We start from the raw sequence: 22,314 nt of genomic DNA, 5'->3' as shown, positions 1-22,314 counted from the left end.
CCTGGCTTTAGGTTGCCGTCACAGCAGCCAGCAGTGGCAGTTACCACTCAGTCGCTGAGACACCAAGATGGCCTTGGAGCAGTGATCTGCAGAGCCTTAGGAGTAGGCTCAGCTCTGCTGCAGAAGAACCCAGGCTAGGGCTCCTTCAAAGCCCCTTCTGAACCCTTGGGGTCCCCCTTAGGGAAAAATTCCCAGTGAAGACAAAAGGGAGGCAGAATCCTCACAAGATGGGGGACATGGTGACTTTGTCAACAAATAGTGGCTTGCTGTAGGCATCACGTGATGAAAATCCTTTATTTGATCAATTTTAGATTCTAAATGAAGCTGGCCTCTTATGTCTAAAAATAACACAAATAGCAACAATAGAAAAGGCGCTTTGTGGCCAGTGACTGTAATCAACTTCTCCCTGCTCTGCTCAGCCAGGAGTTGAACTAGGTCTGGACGACTCTGAGGTGTGCAATGGAAAACAAGCCCCAGGAGAGGATGAGCACCCAAGCCCTCTGCTGGCTCTCTCCATCAGAACAAAAGGTTTTGCTGCTACCAAACCTAAGGTGGCCACATCCCAACTCGGGCAGCCGCTGGTCAGTTTCTGTGTGGTCGTGTAGAAGTCTACGGGAGCCCTGGTCCACGACGACAGGCATCTCACCACAGGGCCGCGAGCACCTCTCAGTCCTTGTCCAATACCGATCGCCTTTTACAGGTGCCATATGTCACAGCAGTCTGCCGGTTGCATTGGGCCCTGTGACTGCAGCTCAAATCCAGACGTTGAAGCCCGACCCCAGGACCTCAGGTGTGGCTGCCTGCAGGTAGGGTCTTTGCAGAAAGATGGAGTTTGCACAGGTGGTCCCTGCAATGGCCCTGATCTAGTCGAACTGGAGTCCTTGCGGGAGGAGTGTAAGACTGGAAGACGCCACACCACACGACACAGATCACTGAAGAGGTTCCACTTTATTACAAAAGGCTGTGGGTTTATATAGGTCTAAGGAGAGGTCGCAGGGCTGAAGTAGATAACAGGTCGCCCGTTTATTGGCAAGCTCTTCCATATGTCAGTTCCGGAGCCCAAGAAGTTAATTCTAATTGGGGCTAAGGCTTCCCACCAGCAGGGTTTGAACATTGGCGCCGGCGGGAACGTTTCACGCCAGTGAAAGAAACAAAGAGGAGAAAGAGGGTCGTTAGACGCCATGTTGGGGTTTTCCTCTGGGTTGCTGCTGCTGTTATATGTTTTTCCCAACAAGGAGGACACTCAGACACAGGCATAGGGATGACCAGATGAGGACGTGAGGCAGGGCCTGCTCTGGAGACGAAGGGCCTGGGCTCGTGGCTGAGAGCACTGTGGGGGGCCTGGTGGGACCACCACCAGCCGTGTCAGCTCTGCTTGGTGGGGTCAAGGTGCCCGTGCTGTCCTAAGCAGCTGCGGTGACAGCTCTGTGACACAGGGCGGAGTCTTGACCTGGTGCTCCCAGGGCCAGCGATCAGCCTGCCCCTGCAGGTAGCTGGGTTCCACTCTGGGAACCAGCGACCTCTTCTCGTGGGACCCTGAGGAAAACCTCACCTGCATGCCCACCACTCATCTCCATTTCGTTTCTGTGATTGTTGAGCCCAGATACCCTGATGTCTGGCAGCAGATACAGGGAGCCAAGGAAAGAGGCCGAAGGAGGAACTGGCTCCGCCACACCTGGACCTGGACTGCCAGTCTCCCTGAGGATGGGCTGCTGCTGTGTGAGCCCCAGGCTATTCAGCTGGACTCCTGCAGGTGGGCCTGATGCGCAGCTCCTGGCCTGCTCTGCACACACGCACATTCCCTTCCTGTCAGCTCACATACAGACGTAGGCTCAGAGAGGAAACCACTGAGACCCTCAAGACCAGAGCAGCAGAACATCAGCCAGCTGCTTCTAGTGTAGGACCCCAGCAACTACCAGTGGTTGCCCCCGAGAAGCAGCCTGCCTGCCACCTCCTCTCCCAGCACTGTTGGGCCCGGAGCACCAAACTAAAGGGGCCTGTCTGCTGCCTTCTGCTCTGGTGGGGACTGTGCTCCAATGTCAGCTGGCTGTGTTCTCAGAGTTTTTCAGCCCCCTCCCAATTCCTGGTCTCTGTTTTATTTAATAGCACAAGACAAGATGTGCTGCCATCAAGGACTGAGGGGAAGGGAGGTGGCAGAAAGCAGAGAGACACTGGGTCTGTTCTCAGTTCCGTTTCCAAAAGTTGTCTGTTAAGACAGGGAAGGGTGGTGGCATGGAATCCCAGGCAGTGGGGCCCAGGGCTGGGAGGGGAGGCCCTGGGATGCAGATGGCAGAGGCTCTCCTGGAAATAATGTGAGCCTCTTTGCTGAGGCTGAGCCTGGGTGTTGGGGCGGCCGGTAGGCGGCACACACGGGGCTGGGGCATGTGAGCGCCACTCCTTGGTCTGCTCGTGTTGCCGCAACAGAGCACTGAGCACTTTGAGGCTAGCACTCACAGAGACGGGTACTGGGCTTGCGACTCTGGAGGCTGGAGACAGCATGGTCCTGATGTTCGGTGAGGTCCCCTGGCAATGTCACAATATGGCAGAGACACAGGAGAAGGCCTGCCTGCCCCTGGGAGTCCTAGAGGTCCACCCATCCACTCACTCACTCACGAGCAACCATCCACTGACTCCTGCGGAACACCCACCTGGGTTCCTCACTCAGGGACCGCCTCAGGCCCTTCCTCCTGTGGGAGGGCAGTGGGGTGGGGCAGGGAGCCCCTGAGAAGGGAAGGTGGTTGCTGAGGGGGCAGGAAGGCAAGCAGGAGCTGGCTGGTGGTGCTCTCACACTGTCTCAGGCACTGGGCGGGGTGCAGGGCCTCAGTAGGTCTGGAGTTCAAGCCAGCTTGGGCAGCCTAGAGAGACTGCGTCTCAAAAAAAGAAGCAAGCTTTGGTTCAGCACGGATGCTCTAAGTTTAATTTTTTTTGCTCTAAACAGCTCATAATCTTCACTTGTTTTAAAAAAAAATTGATTTCAAACCCTGAAGAAGGAGGGTTGGACTGCTCATCAGAGTTGCTTGTGCTCTTGGCAGGGATCCAACTGCCCTGAGTTACTTCGCTGAAAGGCTCATTGTCTCAACAGCTCTGGAGGTGAGGAGAAACAATTTACCTCTTTCTTTTTAAATTTCCTTCCTGGCCCTGGCTGGCCTCCTTTGTGATGTTGAACCAAAACTCTTAGGTGAGGGATGCCTGAGGTCAAAGGGCTTATTGGGTAGATGTGGATAGAGCCAGAGGAGGCCCAGGCCTGGGACAAGTCTTCCATGCCTGTAGCAGGGCTGGCAGAGGTCGGGAGTGCCTACTAGACCCAGGGCTGGGCATTCTCTAGTAGCATCTCAGGGGGGAAGCACAGTTCATGTTGGCACTGGGCTTCCGTGGCTGCAGGTGTGGTGGCAGGACCAGGGGAAGGGGCAGTGTGGGTAAGAGGTGATGCAGGGCCCATGGCCTCTTGAAGGTGGGGCTGTGAGCAGGACATGCTGGTGCCTCCAAGTGCTGGTGGCGCTGGAGTTTCAAGTTGCTGGAATGTCACACTGCAGCTGATAAGCCTTGTCCTCCAGCCTGGAGATTAAATTCAGGACGTCTCCAACATGTTCCCTCATCCATGCATGGATTCCAGGCCCATCCTTATCATCACTCTCCTGTTCTATTTCCTCCTGCCAAACGCACACGGAAAAATCCCACCTTGGCAATGACATCCCTCTGTTGACCCTGTGTCTGCCCCTGCAGCTGACCCTGGGCAGAGAAAAGCCATTCTGGCACATATCACACTAAATCCTCAGCCACAGACCAAGTACATCTCTCCAGCCAGCCACATCTCCCTCTCTCAAATTTTGAATCTCCTGAACACCCCTGAAGCCACCAGGGTCCCATCCCACCCCCAAGAGCCTGCCCTAGTTGGCATAGATGTGAGGGTGCTCTTCCTACTCTCCTGGGTATTCTAACACTGAGGGCCTCAACCCTCCCCAGGTGCAGCCGACACCCTGATACCCCATCACTGAGAAGCCCTGGGAGTCGGGAAGAAAGTCGCAGCTGCCCTCTGAGCCCTGGAGTGCGCCCACATGGGTCTTCCAGCACTGCCCCACCAGAGAAGGCTAAGCTCTCCACTTCTGCAGCCAGTCCCAGCCACTCAAGCAAGAAGGAGAGACCCCTCCTCACCCATCGTGGGGGCAGGGCAGACCTTCTAACCCAGCCAGGTCAGCAAGAGAAGAGCTCAGATCCTGCTCACCAAAGCTCCACAAGGCACAGGCGCCTTCAGAAGCAAAGCCCCAAAGACCCAGGAATATGGTTTTCATGCTCAGATGGGATGAAGCAGGCAGTGCTGTGGACGGGACTGCACAGCAGCATCTGACCTGGTGGGCACAGGCCCAGGGGGTCAGGCAAGGCCTGAGGGCTTGGACTCTGCCTGACCTCTCTCAGCACTCCTTCCTCCCGTGTAGCAGGACCCCCTGGGAAAGGGTCTCATGATCCACCAGGAGACCAGGGGGCAGAGGCTCTTCATGTCCAGCACCAGAAGGGGGCTGGACTGAGGTTTTCAGGTGGCATAGCTGGCTGTGGGGAGGCTTCCAGTTTCTAGGACCCACTGTGGGTAGAGGAATCTGGATTTCTCTGGCTACCCTGGGGAGCAGGGCAGGGAAGGATAGCAGACAGCCAGAGACCTTGCTTCCAAGTCCTCAGCCTGCCCCGCCATGGTGGGCAGGTAAGTCTGGGTGCTGTTTCCTTAGCCCCAACACAACAAGGACCCTGCCTGGTCACCTTCCTATCCTCTGAGCCCACTGTGATCACAGCCGGTCCCCACTGCGGCGTCTCCTTTGCTCTCCGCAGCCTCTGACAGATCCGCCCCTGGCTGGAAAGCATCCTCAGGCTCAGCACTGGCACTGGGTCGGTCCTCCCATCTGTTGGGTTCCCTGTTCTCTTCCCCAGCCCTGGGGGGCCTCATCCATCACGAACCTCCCACCCACCTGCTGTTGGCACTTGGCTGGTCCCTAAACTCCAGATTCCTGTCTCCAAGGCCTGCTCTCCAGACTCTCTCGGACAAACCACACCCAACCTGTCCCAAACCAGCCTCCTGATCCCCCTTCTAATCCTGTAGCTCCTGCAGTAGCTCAAGCAAGAAGCTATGGAGCTGTGCTTGGCTCATCTTTCTTTCATAGCCGTCTTCAGTTCTCTTACAAGCTACGTGTGCTCTGACCCAGCCACTCTGAGCCAGCTCTCCCCACAAGCTGGTCCCAAATGGGCTCTTCCATGGCCCAGACCACTGCAGTGGTGTCCCAGCTGGTTCTCCTCCTTGCCAGTCTACTTTCCAGAACCTAGGCAAAGTGCAGCACTTGGAACGCTCCAGGATGCTTAGCTCCATGTGTGTGCCCAAGGCGGTGGGGCTTGCCATGGCAGGGGGATCTGGGAGTGGCTGCAGCCATGCCTGTCTGGATCTGGCTGATGCCTGTCATATGCCTGCCCTCATGGAATCTAGGGCATGTACTGCTCATTTGGGTCGCTTTGCCCACTGACAGAGGTTGAATAGCAGTCCACTGCCCAGAGCAGCTTGCAGTGAATCCCTGGCCTCGGGAACTCGTTGTGTGCCGGAAGGTCTGCAGAGCCTGTGCTGTGCCTTCTGGAGACTGGTACTCTGGTCAGTTACTGGTCAGTTGCTCCGCTCTCCCATGCCCGCTTCCTTTCCTGCCCATATTATTTTTTAATATGGTGCTCAGACTCTAACCCAGTGCTTCACACATGCCAGGCAAGCACTAGCTGACTAGTCTGTGCTGGGCAACGGAAGTCACCATGCAGTTGCCACAGCCTGGGTCCCTGCCACTCTGTCACCATTCCTCGGGCCTGCTTGGCCTTGTGATCCTAAGGACTTTTTTTTTTTTTTTTTTTTTGAGAGAGAGAGAGAGAGAGAGATAATTTTTTAATATTTATTCTTTAGTTTTCGACGGACACAACATCTTTATTTGTAAGTGGTGCTGAGGATCAAACCCAGCACGGCGCGCATGCCAGGCGAGCGCGCTACCGCTTGAGCCACATCCCCAGCCCCTAAGGACTTTTAAGGACTGTTTGAAGAAGGAAAACGGATCAAATAAAACCAATCCAGCCATGCAGAGTGGGCGGCAGCTTCAATGCAGGTGGTGGTTCATGAGCACCTGGCCCTGGGTGGCTCCAGGAAGTACAGTGTGGGAGAGGCCCCTATCTTCAACTGCAGGTTAGAAAGTACGAGAAGGAGGGCTGGGGTTGTGGCTCAGTGGCAGAGTGCTTGCCTGGCATGTGTGAAGCACTGGGTTAGAGTCTGAGCACCAAATTAAAAAATAATTAACTAAATAAAGGTGTTGTGTTCATCTGTAACTAAAAATATTTTTAAAAAGAGAAGAAAGTACAAGAAGGAGACTGAGTCTCTGACGCTCAGAAAACGGTAGCCCATTTCTTTCACTGGAATGTTTATCTTTATGTATGCACTGGAGTGATAGGTGATAAAAAGCCAAATAATTATCAAAGAGCTTTTCCAATAAACTTAAATTACAATTGAAGTGAAAAGAAATCCTAGTATCGGCTTTTGATGGCGACATTTCCTCTTAGTGATACATAAAACAAGGGCTCATGATACCATGAAGAGGATGAAGGAGGGCCCAGCATTGGCCAGACCCCTCTACTGCTTCCCTCCTGACTCCATTTGCCTCTCTGAGCTTCTTTCTCTGAGCTGCTTCTTTCTGCAGTTACCTTGGACTCAGGAACTTCAAGCCTGGCTGATGAGCATCTTCACCCCTGAGTAGCAGTGAGCCTCGCAGAACAGATCACGCCTGAAGAGCTCCCCCAGAGTGGGAGCAGCCCCCCCAGCAGGAGCAGTCCCCCCACAATGGGAACTGAATTGCCCCCTAAGTGCTTATGGCCTTTCCAGAGCTTCTCAGAAGAGTGCTAAGGACCAACCAGACCATGGCCTGCCCAGGACGGCCACCCTGCCAGCCATGCACCCCACAGCCAGGCACGCCCCAGCCCTCTCTGTGTCCTTCTCTATAACACCTCATGGTTTTGGTCAGTCTCTTGGAGACAGATCCCCCCCACCCCCTGCAGCTCTCCCAGGCTTGGCCACACTGATCACAGCGCCTGTCCTGCCCTCGCTACCTCTCCTCTCTTTGGTGTATTGGGATAGTGGCTGACTCTGGTCTGTTGGGACCACCAGGCCAGGGGCCTTTGCCCAGGGTCTTGTGTACCAAGGAGGCTTAGACTTAAGGAAAAGGTGGCAATCAGCCCAGTCACATGAAAGTGTGAACCTGATTCTAAGAAAACCTGAGGAGTCTGTCACACAAGGGGCTGACTTTGACCACCCGGAGCTCCTCAGGAAAACTATAAACTAAAAACATATTATTAATCTAAGATTATTGAATTATGCTTCTTTTTTTAAAACATTTTTTTAAAGATAGACACAATATCTTTATTTAATTTATTTATTTTTATTTGGTGCTGAGGAGGGAACCCAGTGCCTCACATGTGCAAGATAAGCGCTCTATGGCTAAGCTATAACCCCAACCCCCATTGAATTATGTTTCAATATTAAAAAATAACTTGGAAGATGTTTTCAAATGACTCCAAGCTAAATGATCTCAATGTAATACCAATTCTATAATTATCCTCAGAACCAAGGCTGCTTCTAGAAGTTAGTGATGGAGGAGGACACCAGGCGGAAGGAAAACAGTGAGAAGTGGTCACTACAGGTTGGACTATTCCTGCTTTTCTTGTTGAGAAATGTGTGCTTAAACACAATAACCTGCTAAGCTGGAATAGTCGCCTGGTTTCTATTTGACAAGTGTTGGGGTGGAGACCTGACTTCTGGGTCTGCTTCCTGTGTGACCACATAATCCTCTTCCCAGTGTGGACGCTGTAAGAGTGACATGGCCAAGGCCCCACCACTTCTTAGGATCTGCATCCACACAGATGCAGATCAGAGACAGTGGGGAGTCTCCTCTTCAGGGAGGCTATGCTCTGTTCTGGTTTCCCCTGGGGAGCAATGTGTCCTCATGCAGCTGCAGCTACTGACCTTCTTGTGGGCTCCCTGGGGAAGGAGGGACTTTCCTGTAGATTCTACTTCTCTGACTCCATCCAGTTCTTTTTTCAATTTCAGTTTGTTTCCTAGGTGATAGGAAATCTGGGGGTCCAAATGACTCTTTGTTGCAGAATTTGTGCCTGAGCTGTGGGGTCTCATTCTGCTTCTGGCCTCTTCATCATGGAATTTGCCATGACCACTCTGACCAAGTCTGATGACTTATACCTGCTTCACAATCACTGAGCTGTCCAGCGCAGCACACAGGTCAGCTGGAAACCAGCCCTTTCCTGTGGCAGACAGGAAGTTAGTGATGGAGGGCTCATTCATCAGCCCAGCGTTCAGCAAGAAGGCTACAGAATCCCTTCCTTCTTATATGATGTCTCAGTGCTTATCATGAGTTCATGCCTGCATAGTCCCCTGGTGTGGAGGAGGAAATGCAGGGGCTGTAGAGGGGAGAACATGAGCTGCTGAGGGGAGAACATGAGCTGCTGCCAGCTAAACCCGTCTCACTTGGTGGCAGACCAGTCCCAACATGTTGTTCCCTATGCACTTAGAAATAGCAACATGGCCAGGTGTGGTGGAACATGCCTGAAATCCCAGCGGCTGAGGAGGCTGAGGCAGGAGTATTGCAAGTTCAAAACCAGCCTCAGCAACTTAGCAAGGCCCTAAGTATCCTAGTGAGACCTTAGGTGTGAGGGCTGGGGATGTGACTCAGTGGTTAAGTGCCTTTAGATTCAATCCCAAGAGAAAAAAAAAAATAGCACCATGTCTTTCGGTTTTATGTAATTGTCATTTGATTGTTCCCAGTGGGATTGGTAAGCCCTTCATATCTCTGTGGATTTATTTTATTTTAGAGTGAAAGTGACTTTATGACCCAATGACCATTAATTTGACTTAATGCACTCAGTGGGGGGCGGAGGGGGAAGGCAAGACAGTCAGATATCAAGTACTGCCATCAAGGGGGAAGACCACCACACACTCTACCCAGGAAGTGGGGTCACAGTCTGTCAACAAACTGTCACCAGAGCGCCGCAGTCTGGCGATCGTGCCTTATTTTAACAGATGAGCGTGTCCTGAGCGTGGGCAAGGAGATGTTAGAACGCAGAGGGAGAGGCGTCGATATTTTGGAAGTAACGAGTATTTTGAGCTCAGAGGTATGGAACTTCAAAGATGGTGAGGGCGACTGCCTACCCCAGCGCTGCCAGCCACAAGTCACGGAGGCCTGGAGGAGGCCAGGCTAGCATCTGACCTCAGAAACGCCGGAGGCGCTCCCGATCCGGGCGAGGTTCCCGGACGCGCGGCAGCCTGGTGCTTACAGGAGCGCGCGGCACGGCGCGATCCGGCGGGTTCAGAACCCGCGGGCGGACAGCTCCCCGGCGCAGGGCGCGGCTGCGCACCTGACAGCGATCAGGGCGGGCTTCCGCTAGGGGCAGGCAGGACCAGCCGCTGCCCGGCTCCCCGGCCCCGCCCTGCCCACCCGCGCCGGCCACCGGGCCTGCGGGCGGCGGCCCCCGCAGCAGGCGACCGCCCGGGCCCTGGCCGCGCGCCCCGCCCGCCGCCGGGGAGGTGGAGCGTCGCGGCGAGGACCGCCCGGCTCTCCCCGCCCCCGCGCGGGCCGGGCTCCCCATTGGCCGGCGGCCGGAGGTGCGGGAGGCGGGCCCGCCCGGCGGCTCGCGCCCGGGAAGGTCGGCGGCGCAGCGCGGGTGCCGCGGGGCGGGCGTGCGGGGACGCGGCGGCCGGGCGCGGCGGAGGCACCGCGGGCAGAGGCACAGAGGGCGGGGGCGGCGGCGGCGGCGGCGGCGCTGGAACCGGCTGAGCCCCTTCTTGCCGCGGCCGCGGCCTGTCGTGCCCAAGCTCCCAGGCGCACCCCGGGCGCGGCCCGAGCGGCCAAGACGGCGGGCCGGCCGGGCGCGGGGCGGCGGGCGTTCTGCTGCGGGCTGCGCTGGTGGGGGGCTGCGGGCCGCGGCGCGGGCCCCGGGCCTGGCGCGTGCGGTTGGGAGGCGCTCTGGGGGGCGGGCGCGCGGGCGGCGGGGGCCATGGCCGAGGGCGGCGGGGGCGCGCGGAGGAGGGCACCCGCGCTGCTGGAGGCGGCCCGCGCGCGCTATGAGAGCCTGCACATCTCGGACGACGTGTTCGGCGAGTCGGGCCCGGACAGCGGCGGGAACCCCTTCTACAGCACCTCGGCCGCTTCGCGCTCCTCCTCAGCAGCCTCCTCTGACGACGAGCACGAGCGCCCCGCGCCCCCGGGGACCGCCCCGCCGCCCGGCTTCCCCGACTCACAGGAGCCCGAAGAGGACGAGGCCAGCGCCGGCTGGAGCGCAGTGCTGCGGGACCGCCCGCCTCCGCGTTTTGAGGACACCGGCGGTGAGGAGTGGCCGCGGGGTGCAGGGGCGCTGTCCGGACGGCGCAGGGCAGGGCGGGCGGATCCTAGAGGAGTGTGGGCCTCACTCGGCACCTGTGCGTTTCAGGAGGTTGCAGGAGCTGGGATGTAAAGTGGGATAGGGTCTTGCTGCGCTCTCCTGGTGGGTGGATGCCACGCCTGCACTTTGCCTGTGATAGTCCTAGAGGGGCTTCCCCTCATCTGCCTCTGCTCACACCTGTGGGCTCGGCTTGGTGAAGCTGAGCTTTCCTATTGAGGGGAGGCTGAAAGGTTGCCATGGCTGGGGCTGAGCAGGGGTGTCATTTTGCTGATGGCAAGAGGGACCCAGGTGCCAGAGGTGAGACAGGTCGCAGATGCAGCCTGGGAGCCAAAAGGCCACCCACAGCGTTTCACAGGCTGAGCTAGTTTTCTGTTAATCTGGGAAACTTCCCTGTCCTGCCAACCGGTTTCTTGCTAAGAACGTGGGAGGGAAGCTCGATTTCCACATTAAAGTACTAAGGTGTGTGGACTATGGCCAGAGGTGTTTTCAGGGGTGTGGATAAGCCTCAGATATATGGAGAGGTGGCTGGAGTGCTGGCAGCTGAGGCTGGCTGCTCAGGGTCTTCTTGCTGCCTGCTTGCTTTAAGATATCATTACTTTGCAGCAGCTCAGTGCCTCTGACCCCTGGAGAGGTGAAAACCCTTCTTTCTAGCTGTCCTCAGTATTGTTCCCCAGCTGTCCTGGCAGGCCCCTGTTGTCTCTCACTATGTTCATCTCTGGGTAGTAATGAAGGCCAGGGAGTGGCCGTCCTGTGCCTGATGCAGCTTTTCATGTGGCTTCCTCTTTTTTGGGGGGTGGGGGTGCTAGGGATCCAACCTAGGTTCTTGTGCATGCTAAACACACCCTCTCCTCCAGTGGCTCTCTGGGTTTCAACCTGTCAGGAACAGGCATATGGGAGGGCAGGCCCAAGGGCTCTGGCTGGAGCCCAGGCTTGGCTTTGCACATGGTGCTGCAGCTTGCTGGGTGGCTGGGAGGGCTGGCTGGACTGGCTGACTCTGAAGGGAGTGGTCTCAGAGCCTCTGTCAGCCTGCAGTCCCTGAATATGTTGAGTGGCAGCTGAGCTTGGGGGGTTCAAGTGACTTGTGCAGTGCTTGGGGTGGGTAAGTCTTAAAGCCTGCTCATTTGGGCTGTAGTTAACAGTTTGGAGATTTTCAGACCCACTCACTCTGAATAGCCCTTTTATACCACCCTCTAGATTTCAGAGTGCCATTTAGGGCTTCCTGCCCTGGATAGCTGTTTTCCATATTGGCTTTAAGAATTGTACCAGGGGCTGGGGTTGTGGCTCAGTGGTAGAGCACTTGCCTGGCACATGTGAGGCACTGAGTTCAATCCTCAGCACCACATAAATAAAATATAAATAAATAAAACAAATATATTTATTTATTTATATATATATATGAATTGTACCAGACCAGGGCCCTGGCTTGGCAGGTCTTATGCTATGAGCATCTGTCAGTTTTGATCTTGGAGTGCTCGAGATGTAAGCCGACCTGGGAGAACCCTGCATGTGTCTTGGGTCTCAGGTCAAAGAGTGAAGTGGCACTGAGTTGAGCCTGATTGTGAATGTAAATTGCGATTCTGCTAGAGCCAGAGGGCGGTTGCTGAAATAGGCTCTAGAGCAATCTCATGTTCCTTGGTAGCCTGTGATGGGGGAGTTCTGAAGCAGAGCCCTGTCATCTTCCGCAGCAGTGATTACGGTCCTGGAGCGCAGGATCCTGTGTCACTGGGTGTTGGGCTCACATTCTGCTCCTGCAAATGTCCACGGGGCTGCGCCTGGACCTGCGAGTCACAGTGGAGCCCTTTCCCAGGCAGGCGCGTGTTCTGTTGGTATTTATATCCGGTGTTGTTTTCCTGCTCTGTGCGGGAGCTTGTCTTCTAAATCCAGATCTAATTTAGAATTTCCTCTCTGCAACACTCTCTCCCTAAAGAAAATTTGGGATAAGGGGCAGAGGGTACAAGGATGAGGCCTTGAAGTGAGATTTCCCTGGAACAATGGAATGTGATTTATGGGGGCTTAAAATAGATGCTGAGGTACAGGTTGGCCAGAGAAAGTCTTTGCGTCTGGTAGCTTGCAGAGAGAAGGATGCATTTATTAAGAGGCCAGAAGATGCACCCCAATGTTCTGAGAGCGGAGAGGTTCAGTCTTCCAGTCTTATCCACACCCATCATCCGAGACACTCCAGCCCTCACCTGCTCCTCACCCAAGGTGTGCAGGCTGTTAATAAGTCTCCCTGGGTGAGCAGAATGGGGTGGGGAGGAGAGCAAGAGCATGGCAGTTTGATCTGGAATCTTGTTTCATAATAGAACATTTGCGGTTGAAATGCTCTGCAATCCAATGATGAAAGCACAGATTCTAGACTTATCTGAGATTCTCTGCCTTGACCCCATTGTGAAAACAGGTGTACACGCTTGTATGTGGATGTGCAGGTGTGTAAATAACTATTGCATGTGAATGTGCTTTGCTCTGCTAGTTTGAGCAGAGTAGGGTTTCTTCTGTTAGAAAGAGACTGTAACTGCTGTCCTGAGCCCTCTGATGACCTGCAGACCTTTGCAGAGGGTCCCTTTGCAGCGGGAAGTACACATAGGACCATCCTGTCTGGAGCTGCAGCAGGCACAGCCATATGGCCTGGTGGGGGGAGTGCACTGTAGGGAGAGGAGGGGATCTGTGTTTCTGTAGCACAGGGCAATTCCTGGCCCTTTCTTCTGTTTTCCAGCATCTTCTGCATCCTGAAGCAATTGGGGTGGGGGTCACCTCCCACCTCCTCTCTCTCACCTCTCCCAGGTTTTGGCTGTGCTTGAGGCACGTGGGTCCCCTTGGGATGATTTAAATATAAACACTGCCTGCAGGCTGCCTGCCAGGCTCTTAACCCCTGAGTGGCTGGAGGGTCATCCTGGGGGCTGAAGTGCTTTCTGGAGCATGGGGCACAGGACCCACTCCAAACTGGGCTTGTGGCTAATCCCCCCAAAATAGCCTCTCAAGCTGTTAGCCTCCCGGCCTGCTGTGCAAATACCCAGTGCAGCTGTGAGTTCCTTCTTGGAGAGAGCGTGTAGCCGGCCCATCTGTGTGCTGGCCGCTGCCCTCTGTTTCTTCCTACTGGTAGGCAGTTTCATACAGGAGGCAGAGGACCCACAACTCCAGGGCTCCTGTCTCTGGTTTGTTGGTCCTTTGTCAGGCTGGGCTGGGGTCTGTGTGGTTTGCCCTCTCTGTGAGAGGATGAACTTCTTGGGAGGTTTGTCTTTTTGGTCCCTGTGTCCTGCTAGCAACCCTCTAACCCTCTGGTGTGACCTTGAGAAGCTGGAGAGGGACCCAGGGCACTGAGAATCAACACTGGGATTGTTTGGTCTCTAGAGCTTTCTGTCGGTTTGAAGTCTTTTTGAGTAACAGGAGAGTCTCCCAGAAAGCCAGAGTTAGCTGAGACCCTCTCCCCAGGGGGCTTACACGCTCACCAACCTGGTGCCCCCATCTGGCCTTAGCTCTGCCTGGTGTGGAGGAGCCTGGGGTCTTGGGAGCTGTGAGAGGAACCCTGGGAAACACTGGAAACACCCAAGTGGGCCATACAGGACTGGGGAGGGGCTGACCCTGACCCTCAGAGAGTGCTTTCCTCAGGAGCCTGCGCACATGGGGCCTGGAGACCTGGAGACCTGAGGCTCCTTTTCCTTTGTAATTGCTCTTTCATGTGTTGCCACACCTGATTTCACAGGGACTCTGGCAGGGAGGTTGCCATCTCGGCTGGTAGACCCAAGCAGACGTGCCATTCCAGCAGTTGCGGGGCTGATGGGAAGAGCTGGGCTTGGCAGCGCAGGACAGGCTGCGCCTTGTAGTTATTTATTCTGAACTGGAACTGTTTTCAGACAGATGTCCGTTTTCACATTCACTCATGGAATCACCCTTGGCCCATGTGGTGGGGGTGCCACTCTGGAGATCTGACCCACGAGGGGAGTGTGCAGTCAGTAAAGGTTGGGGCGGAAGGGTCTGGAGTATTACCCTGGCTGTGCGTGGCTGGGAACTCTGGGGAGGCCGAGAGGTGGGACAGTTGAGTCCTGACTCTGTTCTGCGGCTCAGATTCACCTTTATTATTCAACTATTATTGTATTTTTTCTCATTAACAACTGATTTATTGTTTTTAGAAAAAAAAAATGGTTAAGAGATTTAAAACCTCGCAATCTCCCATTACCCAGGATAGCCATGGGCGGCGGTGGCGTAGCCCTCGCTGCAGCACTGCCCTGGTGGGCTGTGCTGCCCCGACCTGTGCCTGGCCCTGGCCCTGGCCCTGGCCCTGGAGCTCGTGCCGTGTGCTGCACTTGAAGCCTTGCCCTGGCACACCTGCTGCCCGCCCTTCCATGCGATGCCCATAAGGTTTCGAGGCAAGGGTTTGCACGTGGTTAGGCTTTGAGTGTCTGCTGTGGAGAAGCCTTCGGAATCGTGCCTGCTGTCCTCCTGCCAGCAGTGAGCCAGTGTGTCCCCGAGAACGGCTTGTTTATGAGCCGGCCTGTGCTTCTAGTGGGGTGGGATGAGCTCACAGGAGAGCCGCACCTGCCAGCCTTGCCAGGGTGTGAGACGCGTGCCTGGCAGGGACTTCTGCATGGGTGCCCCGTGCGGCTGCCACTCAGGTCCAGGTAAAGGAGTCCTGGAGGCCCGCCCTGCTTCTCCTAAGTATTGGCATCCTCACCCCCAAGGCAGCCAGTCCTGAGCTCCATCACCACACAGCAGCTTTGCCTTCGAGTCTGTGGGATCCAGCCGCAGTCTTACTTTGCGTTGCCTGCAGTGCTCCCTGTACAGTGTGCGAGTTCAGCAGTCATCCTACCTGTAGACTTTTGGCTCATTTCTAGATTGGGGGCTTTTATTTTTTCCCTGTCATGTGGATTGAACCCAGGGGCACTTTACCACTAAGGTACACCACCAGCCCTTTTTGTTTTTGAGACAGGGCCTCGCTAAGTTGCTGAGGCTGGCCTTGTACCTGTGATCTTCCTGCCTCAGCCTCCTGAGTTGCTGGGACTAGAGGTGTGCATCACACGTGTGGCCCATTTGGGGTCATTTATAAATAGAGCTTCTGAAAAGGTCCTGATTTTATTTACTTATTTATTCTTACGGACATGCAGATGCTTTCTCCTGGGCACGTGTACTAGGACTGGGACTGCTCAGCTTAGGTCAGGTGTGTGTTTACCTTTAGTGCAAGGCCTTTTGACTTGGGCGTGTTGGCATTTGGGGCCAGGTAGCCCCTTATTTGTGGAGGGTGCCACAGGGCCTTAGCAGCAGTGCAGGCCTTTCCCCAAGTGCCCTCCTCTGTTGTAAGCAGATGTCTGTAGACATTGCCACGTGTCTCCTGGGGCAGGATCTCTGGGTGGAGGACCCTTGAGCTGTGCCTAGTGGTCTTCCCCTGTGCCTGTGCTCTCACATCAGCAGAGTGCAGGATGTGCCAGGTGTTGGTTCAGCAAAGGCCTTGAGCCCTGCTGGGGTGAGGCAGTAGGTGAGGTACATGCCCTGCGGCTGGAGGAGAGACGGGGAAGGGTGTGCCTCTGGACCCCAGGTGTGTCCTCATCCCACTTGGCTGGGAGGAGGGGGCCCCTCAGCCAGGCCTGCAAGAAAGCTCAGGTCAAGAGAGGGCATCTGTGCTGGTGGGCAGGAGAGTGCTGCTGGGGCTCACTGCAGCCCCACTCCCGATGTGCTTCCCTGTGAGGCACTGCAGGATGCTGCCTGAGCCTGCAGGGATGGTGGGGGTCCTGATCGCCAGGCTCAGCACAGATACAGGTATCCTTGGGGATGCAGACCCAGGTGGGTTTGGAAGTTTGGTGGGAGATGAGAATTTGGACAAGGTGGGACCCCTGGAGAAGCACTGGTGGAAGATGCAAGAAGTCGGTGTGTTACAACAGCCATCTGAGGCTGCCATGCTGAGACCCGCAGGCTCATGCTGGGTGCTGCCCATCCCTGGTGCAGAGCCACCTCCCGTGGTCTCTGCCCGACTGTCAGCCCTCGGCCACTGCTGTTTCCATCTGAGTGTGCTGCTTAGTTTCCAGGGCTTGAGCCCTTGGAATTCTTTCTGGGTTGCAAGGAGAGCAGTGGCCTTGAACCCTCTCATTTGAAAGGTATGGGGTTACTTTGTTGCCACATAAGCAGTTGATCTGTGTGGCACAGGTATAAGAACACACACCTGGGGTGGGGGTGTCTGCCTGCCTGTTCTTTTCTTCCATCTCTAGGAGGTAGGTGCTCTGATTTGCAGATCTCAAGTCTTATGAGGTCATGCCTCCTAAAGGATCTTTAGGGGTTGTGTTGTTGGGCACACACGTAGTTAGGGTTCATTTTCTCTGTGGCTTGGGGCCTTGGATGGCTCCCCTGTCCTGCCGTGCCTCGGTCTCCACCCAGCCTAGCTGTGCTTGGTCTGGCCATTCCCACTTTGTCCCATCTGCATGTCCCTGACTGTGCATTATTTTTCAACCTGCTTTTTCTTTAAGTTTCTTTTCTATGCTTCTTTCTGCTCTTTTTTGGCAGTGCTGGGGATGGAACTTAGTGTCTCACACATACCAGACGTGCGCTCTACCTCTCAGCTACATCCCCAGCCCTTATATTTTTCATTCACCTTTATTTGTGAAATATTTTCATATTCATAGAAATGTAATAAGAACCCAACCCATTTTATTTTATTTTGAGATGGGGGTCTTGCTAAGTTGTCCCTGCTGGCCTTGAGCTTGGGATCCTCCTGCCTTGGCCTCCTGGTTGGCTAGGATGAGGCCAGCCAGGGTGCACCATGGCCTCTGGCTTGCTGCTTCTTGTGCAGCGTACAGATGGAATTGTGCTTTTAACATGACCGGAGAGGCCTTGTTGACCTTCACACAGGTGGTGTGCGTCTCTTCACTCTCAGAACTGCCCTGCAGATGCACAGGCTCAGGTCCCACCACGGGGTTCAGGGCAGCTGAGGCTGCCTCCTCCCAGGAGCCTTGCTGTGTGTGTTCTCAGCCAGGCCTCTGAGTTAGTGCTGTGTGGGGCCCGAGGAAGGCACCAACCTCCTTTTGAGAGTGGATATTGGGTGGTTGGACTACCATTTTGAAAAGCCCATTCTTTCCCCCTTGGGTTTCGTTCCATCCCTGTTCAAAGTCTACCTACTGTGATCTATTTCCCACTTTAACATTTTGCCTCTTCCCTTCTTCCCTCGTAATTAAATGCATGTTTCTCTGTGATCACTGGAAAGCAAGTCCCCAGGAGGACTCCCCAGACAAGGCTTTCCACCGGGAGCCTCTGACTCCACAGTGCCAGGGATTTGGCACCGTCCTCTGATGCTCCCGTCACCCCCACACACCAGATACCCAAATCCGCCTTTTGTCCAAATGGCTCCGAGTCTGCTTAAGTCAAGGCTGGCGCCAATCATTGAATGAGCCTCCAGGGTAAGAATACAGTCTGCAGCTGTGCTTAGGAAACAGCCTGGAAGTGTTCAGGCCAGAGATTGAGGGTGGGCGGTGCTGTGCAGGGCGGCAGCGCCTCCGCTGGCAGTGCTCTGGTTGTGCCCGCCGCTGCTCTGGGAGGTGCTCCCGCTCAGCTGGTCATCCCTGGTCGGCCCTGCTGGGCTCCCTGAAGGTGGCTTCTTTTTACCCAGACCTGAGGGCTGGGGTGCCCTGGTGACGCAGTTTCCCTGACGCAGACCTGGGGTGGACAAGCGCTGCTCACTAGGCAGAGGTGGCGGGGCAGTGCCCTCCCTCATGGTTCTTGCAGTGTTCGCACATGGTCTATCATTCTTCCCTCGGTCACTGGAGAAGCTAGGCATTGGCAGCAGGACCCTGTGTTCCTTCCAGGATAACTGGTCCCTTGTGTGTCCATGTCTGGATTTTGGTATAGGAGCATTGATGTTGGTGTTGTCCCCAGCAGTTCCATCAGCAGGTCCTAGGTTTGGCGACAGGTTGCTTCTTGGTAGCCGTAGATGGCTCGCTCATGTGCTGCTTTGGGCCTTGGGCCTGGGCCTTGACGAATCGCAGGCCGGGCCTGACCCTCATGGCTGTGTGGTCCGTTCTTTCTGGTCAGGTAGAGAACGTGGACCTGACTCTCAAGGGGCTGGGTGTTGTGGAGCACGAGGGCTGAGCCTGGCTCACAGGAGGTGCCCAGAGAGCTCCAGCTCCTTCCTGCTGCTGTTCTGCTGCACGCGGCACGGCAAAGTGGGAGTCCAGTCTCCACCAAGCACCCGTGTGTCTCCAGCGCCATCCTAAGCTCCTGGTGCCCATGAGAGCATGTGCAGCAGAGGGGACCGTGGCAGGCAGAAAAGCTCACAGCATGGGAGGCAGCAGGTGAGGGGCTCAGGTGCGATGGAGCAGGAAGGGTCCCTTGCAGGATCAGCATGCACAGGACTCACTGAGAAGCAGGGCTTCCAGGAGGCGAGGAGCTGACCACTTGCTCCCACGGGAGGCGGGCACCTGCACTTGGGCAAGGCACAGCTTGTGCTGTGTGCCCACAGGAGGTGGGGAGCAGCCCTGGAGCTAGAGGAATGGGAGGGGCTGAGGGCAGGGGCGGGTGTGGGGGCCTCGGAAGCTGTTGGAAGGACATGGCTTGTACTGTGAGTGTGGTGTGGCACGTTCAGCAAAGAGTCACGTGCCCGATGGAGCTCCTGGAGGTGCTGTGGCACTGGTGGGACCCTCAGAGGAGTGCTGGGGTGTGGGCCAGCAGGGGGTGGAGGTGGCTGGAGGTGTTTGGCTTCTGGACACTGTGAGGCCAGGGCCAGTGGGTGCCCTGAGGGATGGCGCAGCCTGACCTGTATTGGAGGGGCTCCAGTTGCATATGTAGGGGGAGCAGGCTTCATCTCAGCCAAGTCTGCATTGAGTGGCCAGTGGCAGTGAGGAGGCCGGGGCCAGTGAGGAGGCCAGCGGAAGTGCTACCTGGAGCCTTGGGTCACCTGCTGCTTCTCCCACCACATGTCCCTGTTAGAGGTGACGTGGCAGGTGTTGGTCTGGGACTGGGCCAGAGGGGCTGGTGAGCATTGCCCAGGATGGCTGGTGTGGGTCGTGGGGGTGGGCGTCACCATATTCCCCTGCAAAGCCAGCAGATGTCATCCCTCGGACTGTGGCGGGCTCCTGAGGGCTGGGGCGCAGGAGCAGGTTCCCTCCCAGGGACCCTCCTTGTGGAACCCCCCCTGCTGGGCCCTCTGTGGGAGAGCTGCCTGCCGTGGGGCTGCCCCCAGATGGTGCCAGCTGTGCCAGTGAGCAGCGAGGCCTGTGGGCGGGGTCGGCAGTGGAACGTAGTGCCCCAGTTAGATCTGGATTGAGATAAAAGGTTTCTTAGGGCAGGTAGCACCACGGACACAAGTACCTGTGAAGACACTGCCGGTCCTGCATGGGATTACCTCAACAGGGCACCCCATGTTGTGACTGGGAGGCCTGGCTACTCTGACTTGGCGTGCTCTTGGGATCTGCACCTGAGGCCTAGCCCACTGGCCACCGTGGCAACCCGTTAGGGTTGCTAAGTAACAACTTGACTTTGAAAGAGCCGTTTAATTTGGCTGGTTCTGCGGACCCCTGGGTCTGCCTTTCCCTGCTGTCTGGGCTGCAAGGCAGAGCTTGCCCTGAGCATCCGCAGAGCACTCCATGCTCCCTGCTTTCGTGTGGGTGGGCTGCCTGGGGTGTGCATGCTGGTCCAGGGCTGGACAGGACCTGCTGGATGTGGCCACACAGGCCTCAGGAGGTAGTGCTGAGCCCGGGGAGCCGTTCACTTCAGCCTAACTTCCTCAGCCTGAACACACAGCCTGGCAGGTGAGGAGGGCAGTGCTTGGAGTGCAGAGGCCGGGGTGGGCCCTGCAGGGGAGAAGGCTCTGCCACAGACCCCGTTTCTAGTTCCGAATTGAGCATTAACTGTACTGAACGTCACTTCCCCACTGCCATGAGCTGGCAGAACACACATGGAGTCCTAACCTCATCCTCAGAACGTAGCCTTGGAGACAGGGCCTTGGAAAGGGGATTAGGACCAGGGGAGGTCCTTACAGTGGGTCCTAGTGCAGTCTGCCTAGGGTCCTTCTAGGGAGAGATCAGGACACAGACACCCTTGGGGCCACCCTGTGAGACACAGGGAGATGACAATGTCTGCAAACCAAGGAGAGGGCTCAGGAGGACCTGGCCCTGTGGCACCTCAACCCTGGACTCGGCCTGCACACTGGGAGCCGTAAATTTCTGTTGTTTAAGCCTCTTGAGTCTGTGGTGCTTTGTTAGGCTACCTTAGCAAGCAGATGCCCCACCTGGTGAGACGGTCACCATGCTGCTTGCCATGCTTTTGGGGTTCAAGTGGCAGGTCTCAGCCTTCTGCCCCCTGGGGCAGTTTCCAGGGCCTGTGGCGGTGCTGGGACCAGATGTGCCTGCCTGCCCCTCCGACTTGCAGGAAGTCCATTACAGCTGGCCTGTGGGTGCTGCTGGCTGTGTGGCTCCTGAGGAGCAGTGTGCTGAGGGGGATGGTGCTGCCCTGTGCTGGTGCTTGGTCACAGCCTGGAGCCGTTCCTCCTGGCAGCGTCTGAGGTCCAGCTCTGTGGAGGCAGTTGTCTTGAGGGTGTGCTCCTGCTCAGAGCTGCAAGCCTGCTCCCGCTCGAGGGTCCGACCTCCGTGTCTTCAGGGCTGAGCTCGCCTGCCCCAGCCCCCTCTGCATACGTGAGCACCATGTGTTCCTGGGGAGAAAATATTATTTTAGAGCTATTTTTGTGGCAGCGACATCTTGGAGTAATTAAAATTATTTTTATATCATTGTTCTTGGGAATGAACTTGGGAACTATTCTTACCCCTCCCCCTGTTGCTAGGATCAGTTTGCCATTTAGAGATGTGGCCTTCCTCATGATAGTGTCCATCACACCTCAAAGACCAGAGGTCAGGGTGAGCCAGGAAATGGGGAGAAGCTTGGTTCTGGACTGCGGTGTCCTTGTCTGGGGACTTGAGACCATGCAGCTTGCTTTCCTCGCCAGATGCCATTGAGGAGTCCTGTTCCCCATCGCCTGGTGGCCTTCTGTCGGGGTGTAGACAGGGAGGCTGGCAGAGCCAACAGGTTCTCTGATGCTTCAGTTGGCCAGATGGGCAACCCTGATACCTGGGCTGGACAGCAGGAAGGGGTTTTGGCCAGTGGCCAGCTGGAGGCAGGGTGAGCGTGTGCTGTGTGTGCTCAGGTGCACACATGTGTGCAGGCGGGCTGGGTGGACCTCGGTGGAGTGGGATCCCCAGGACTTGGCCAGGCAGCTGAGGATTGGGTGTAAACTAGAGTGGAAGTCGTCCCCAGTTTCCCCCGTGTGCCTCCCAGCTGTCCTTACAGGCTCCCCAGCATGGGGCTTCGACCCCTGGAGAGGATCCTCAGGTGCGTGAGGGTTGTAGTCCTCTGATTTACACGCAATTATGAACAGATTTGTTACCCTGTGGCAGGGTATTTCCCCACAGGGTATTTCCCGCGGTGTTTACCCAGAACAGTGGACACTGCAGGCGGCAGCCCATGCCGGGTCTCATGTCAGCCTGGAGCAATGGAAGGGCCACACCAGGGTGGGCCCCCACGGTTGCTTAAGCGAGGGCCAGCAGGATCCTGGAGGTGACTCGGCAGAGGCCCTCCGGGCTGACCAAGGCTTGGGGCCCCGAGGTAAACAGTATGTCCTGTGGAAACTCGGGGTGAGCGGTGCGGGATGGCCTCCAGGAGGAGAGAGCAGAAGCCCAGCTTCCTGAGGCCTGGTCCAGGAGAGAGCAGGAGGGAGGCCGAAGTCCCGGGATCGGGCAGAGTCAGGCAGGAATTCTGGAGTGCTCGGGTGGCCTCAGGAACAGGTCTTCTTCCCTGAGCCGTGTGGAAGCCCCGGTGGCAGATGCCCAGTGGGTTGGAACTTCTGGGAGCAGTACCCCATGTTCTGGGGTGACAGGCCTTCCTGCACCCCATGAGAGGCCGGAG

General features: G+C 56.3%; 1 protein-coding gene across 1 annotated transcript in view; it reads left to right on the top strand.

Moving 5' to 3' along the window:
• The first annotated feature begins 10,062 nt into the window (after window positions 1-10,062).
• The window catches only part of Pgbd5 (piggyBac transposable element derived 5), a 49,467-nt gene continuing 37,215 nt past the window's right edge, over window positions 10,063-22,314 (top strand). Inside the window, exon 1 of the mRNA XM_027947946.2 lies at window positions 10,063-10,390. Within this exon, the coding sequence (XP_027803747.1) occupies window positions 10,063-10,390 (328 nt within the window). The remainder of the gene's footprint in view (window positions 10,391-22,314) is intronic.

Source organism: Marmota flaviventris, chromosome 12, assembly GCF_047511675.1.
Source record: "Marmota flaviventris isolate mMarFla1 chromosome 12, mMarFla1.hap1, whole genome shotgun sequence".
NCBI classification, from domain to species: Eukaryota; Metazoa; Chordata; class Mammalia; order Rodentia; family Sciuridae; genus Marmota; species Marmota flaviventris.
Note: the sequence above shows the minus strand (reverse complement) of the source record. Positions and strands in the feature narration are given on the sequence as shown.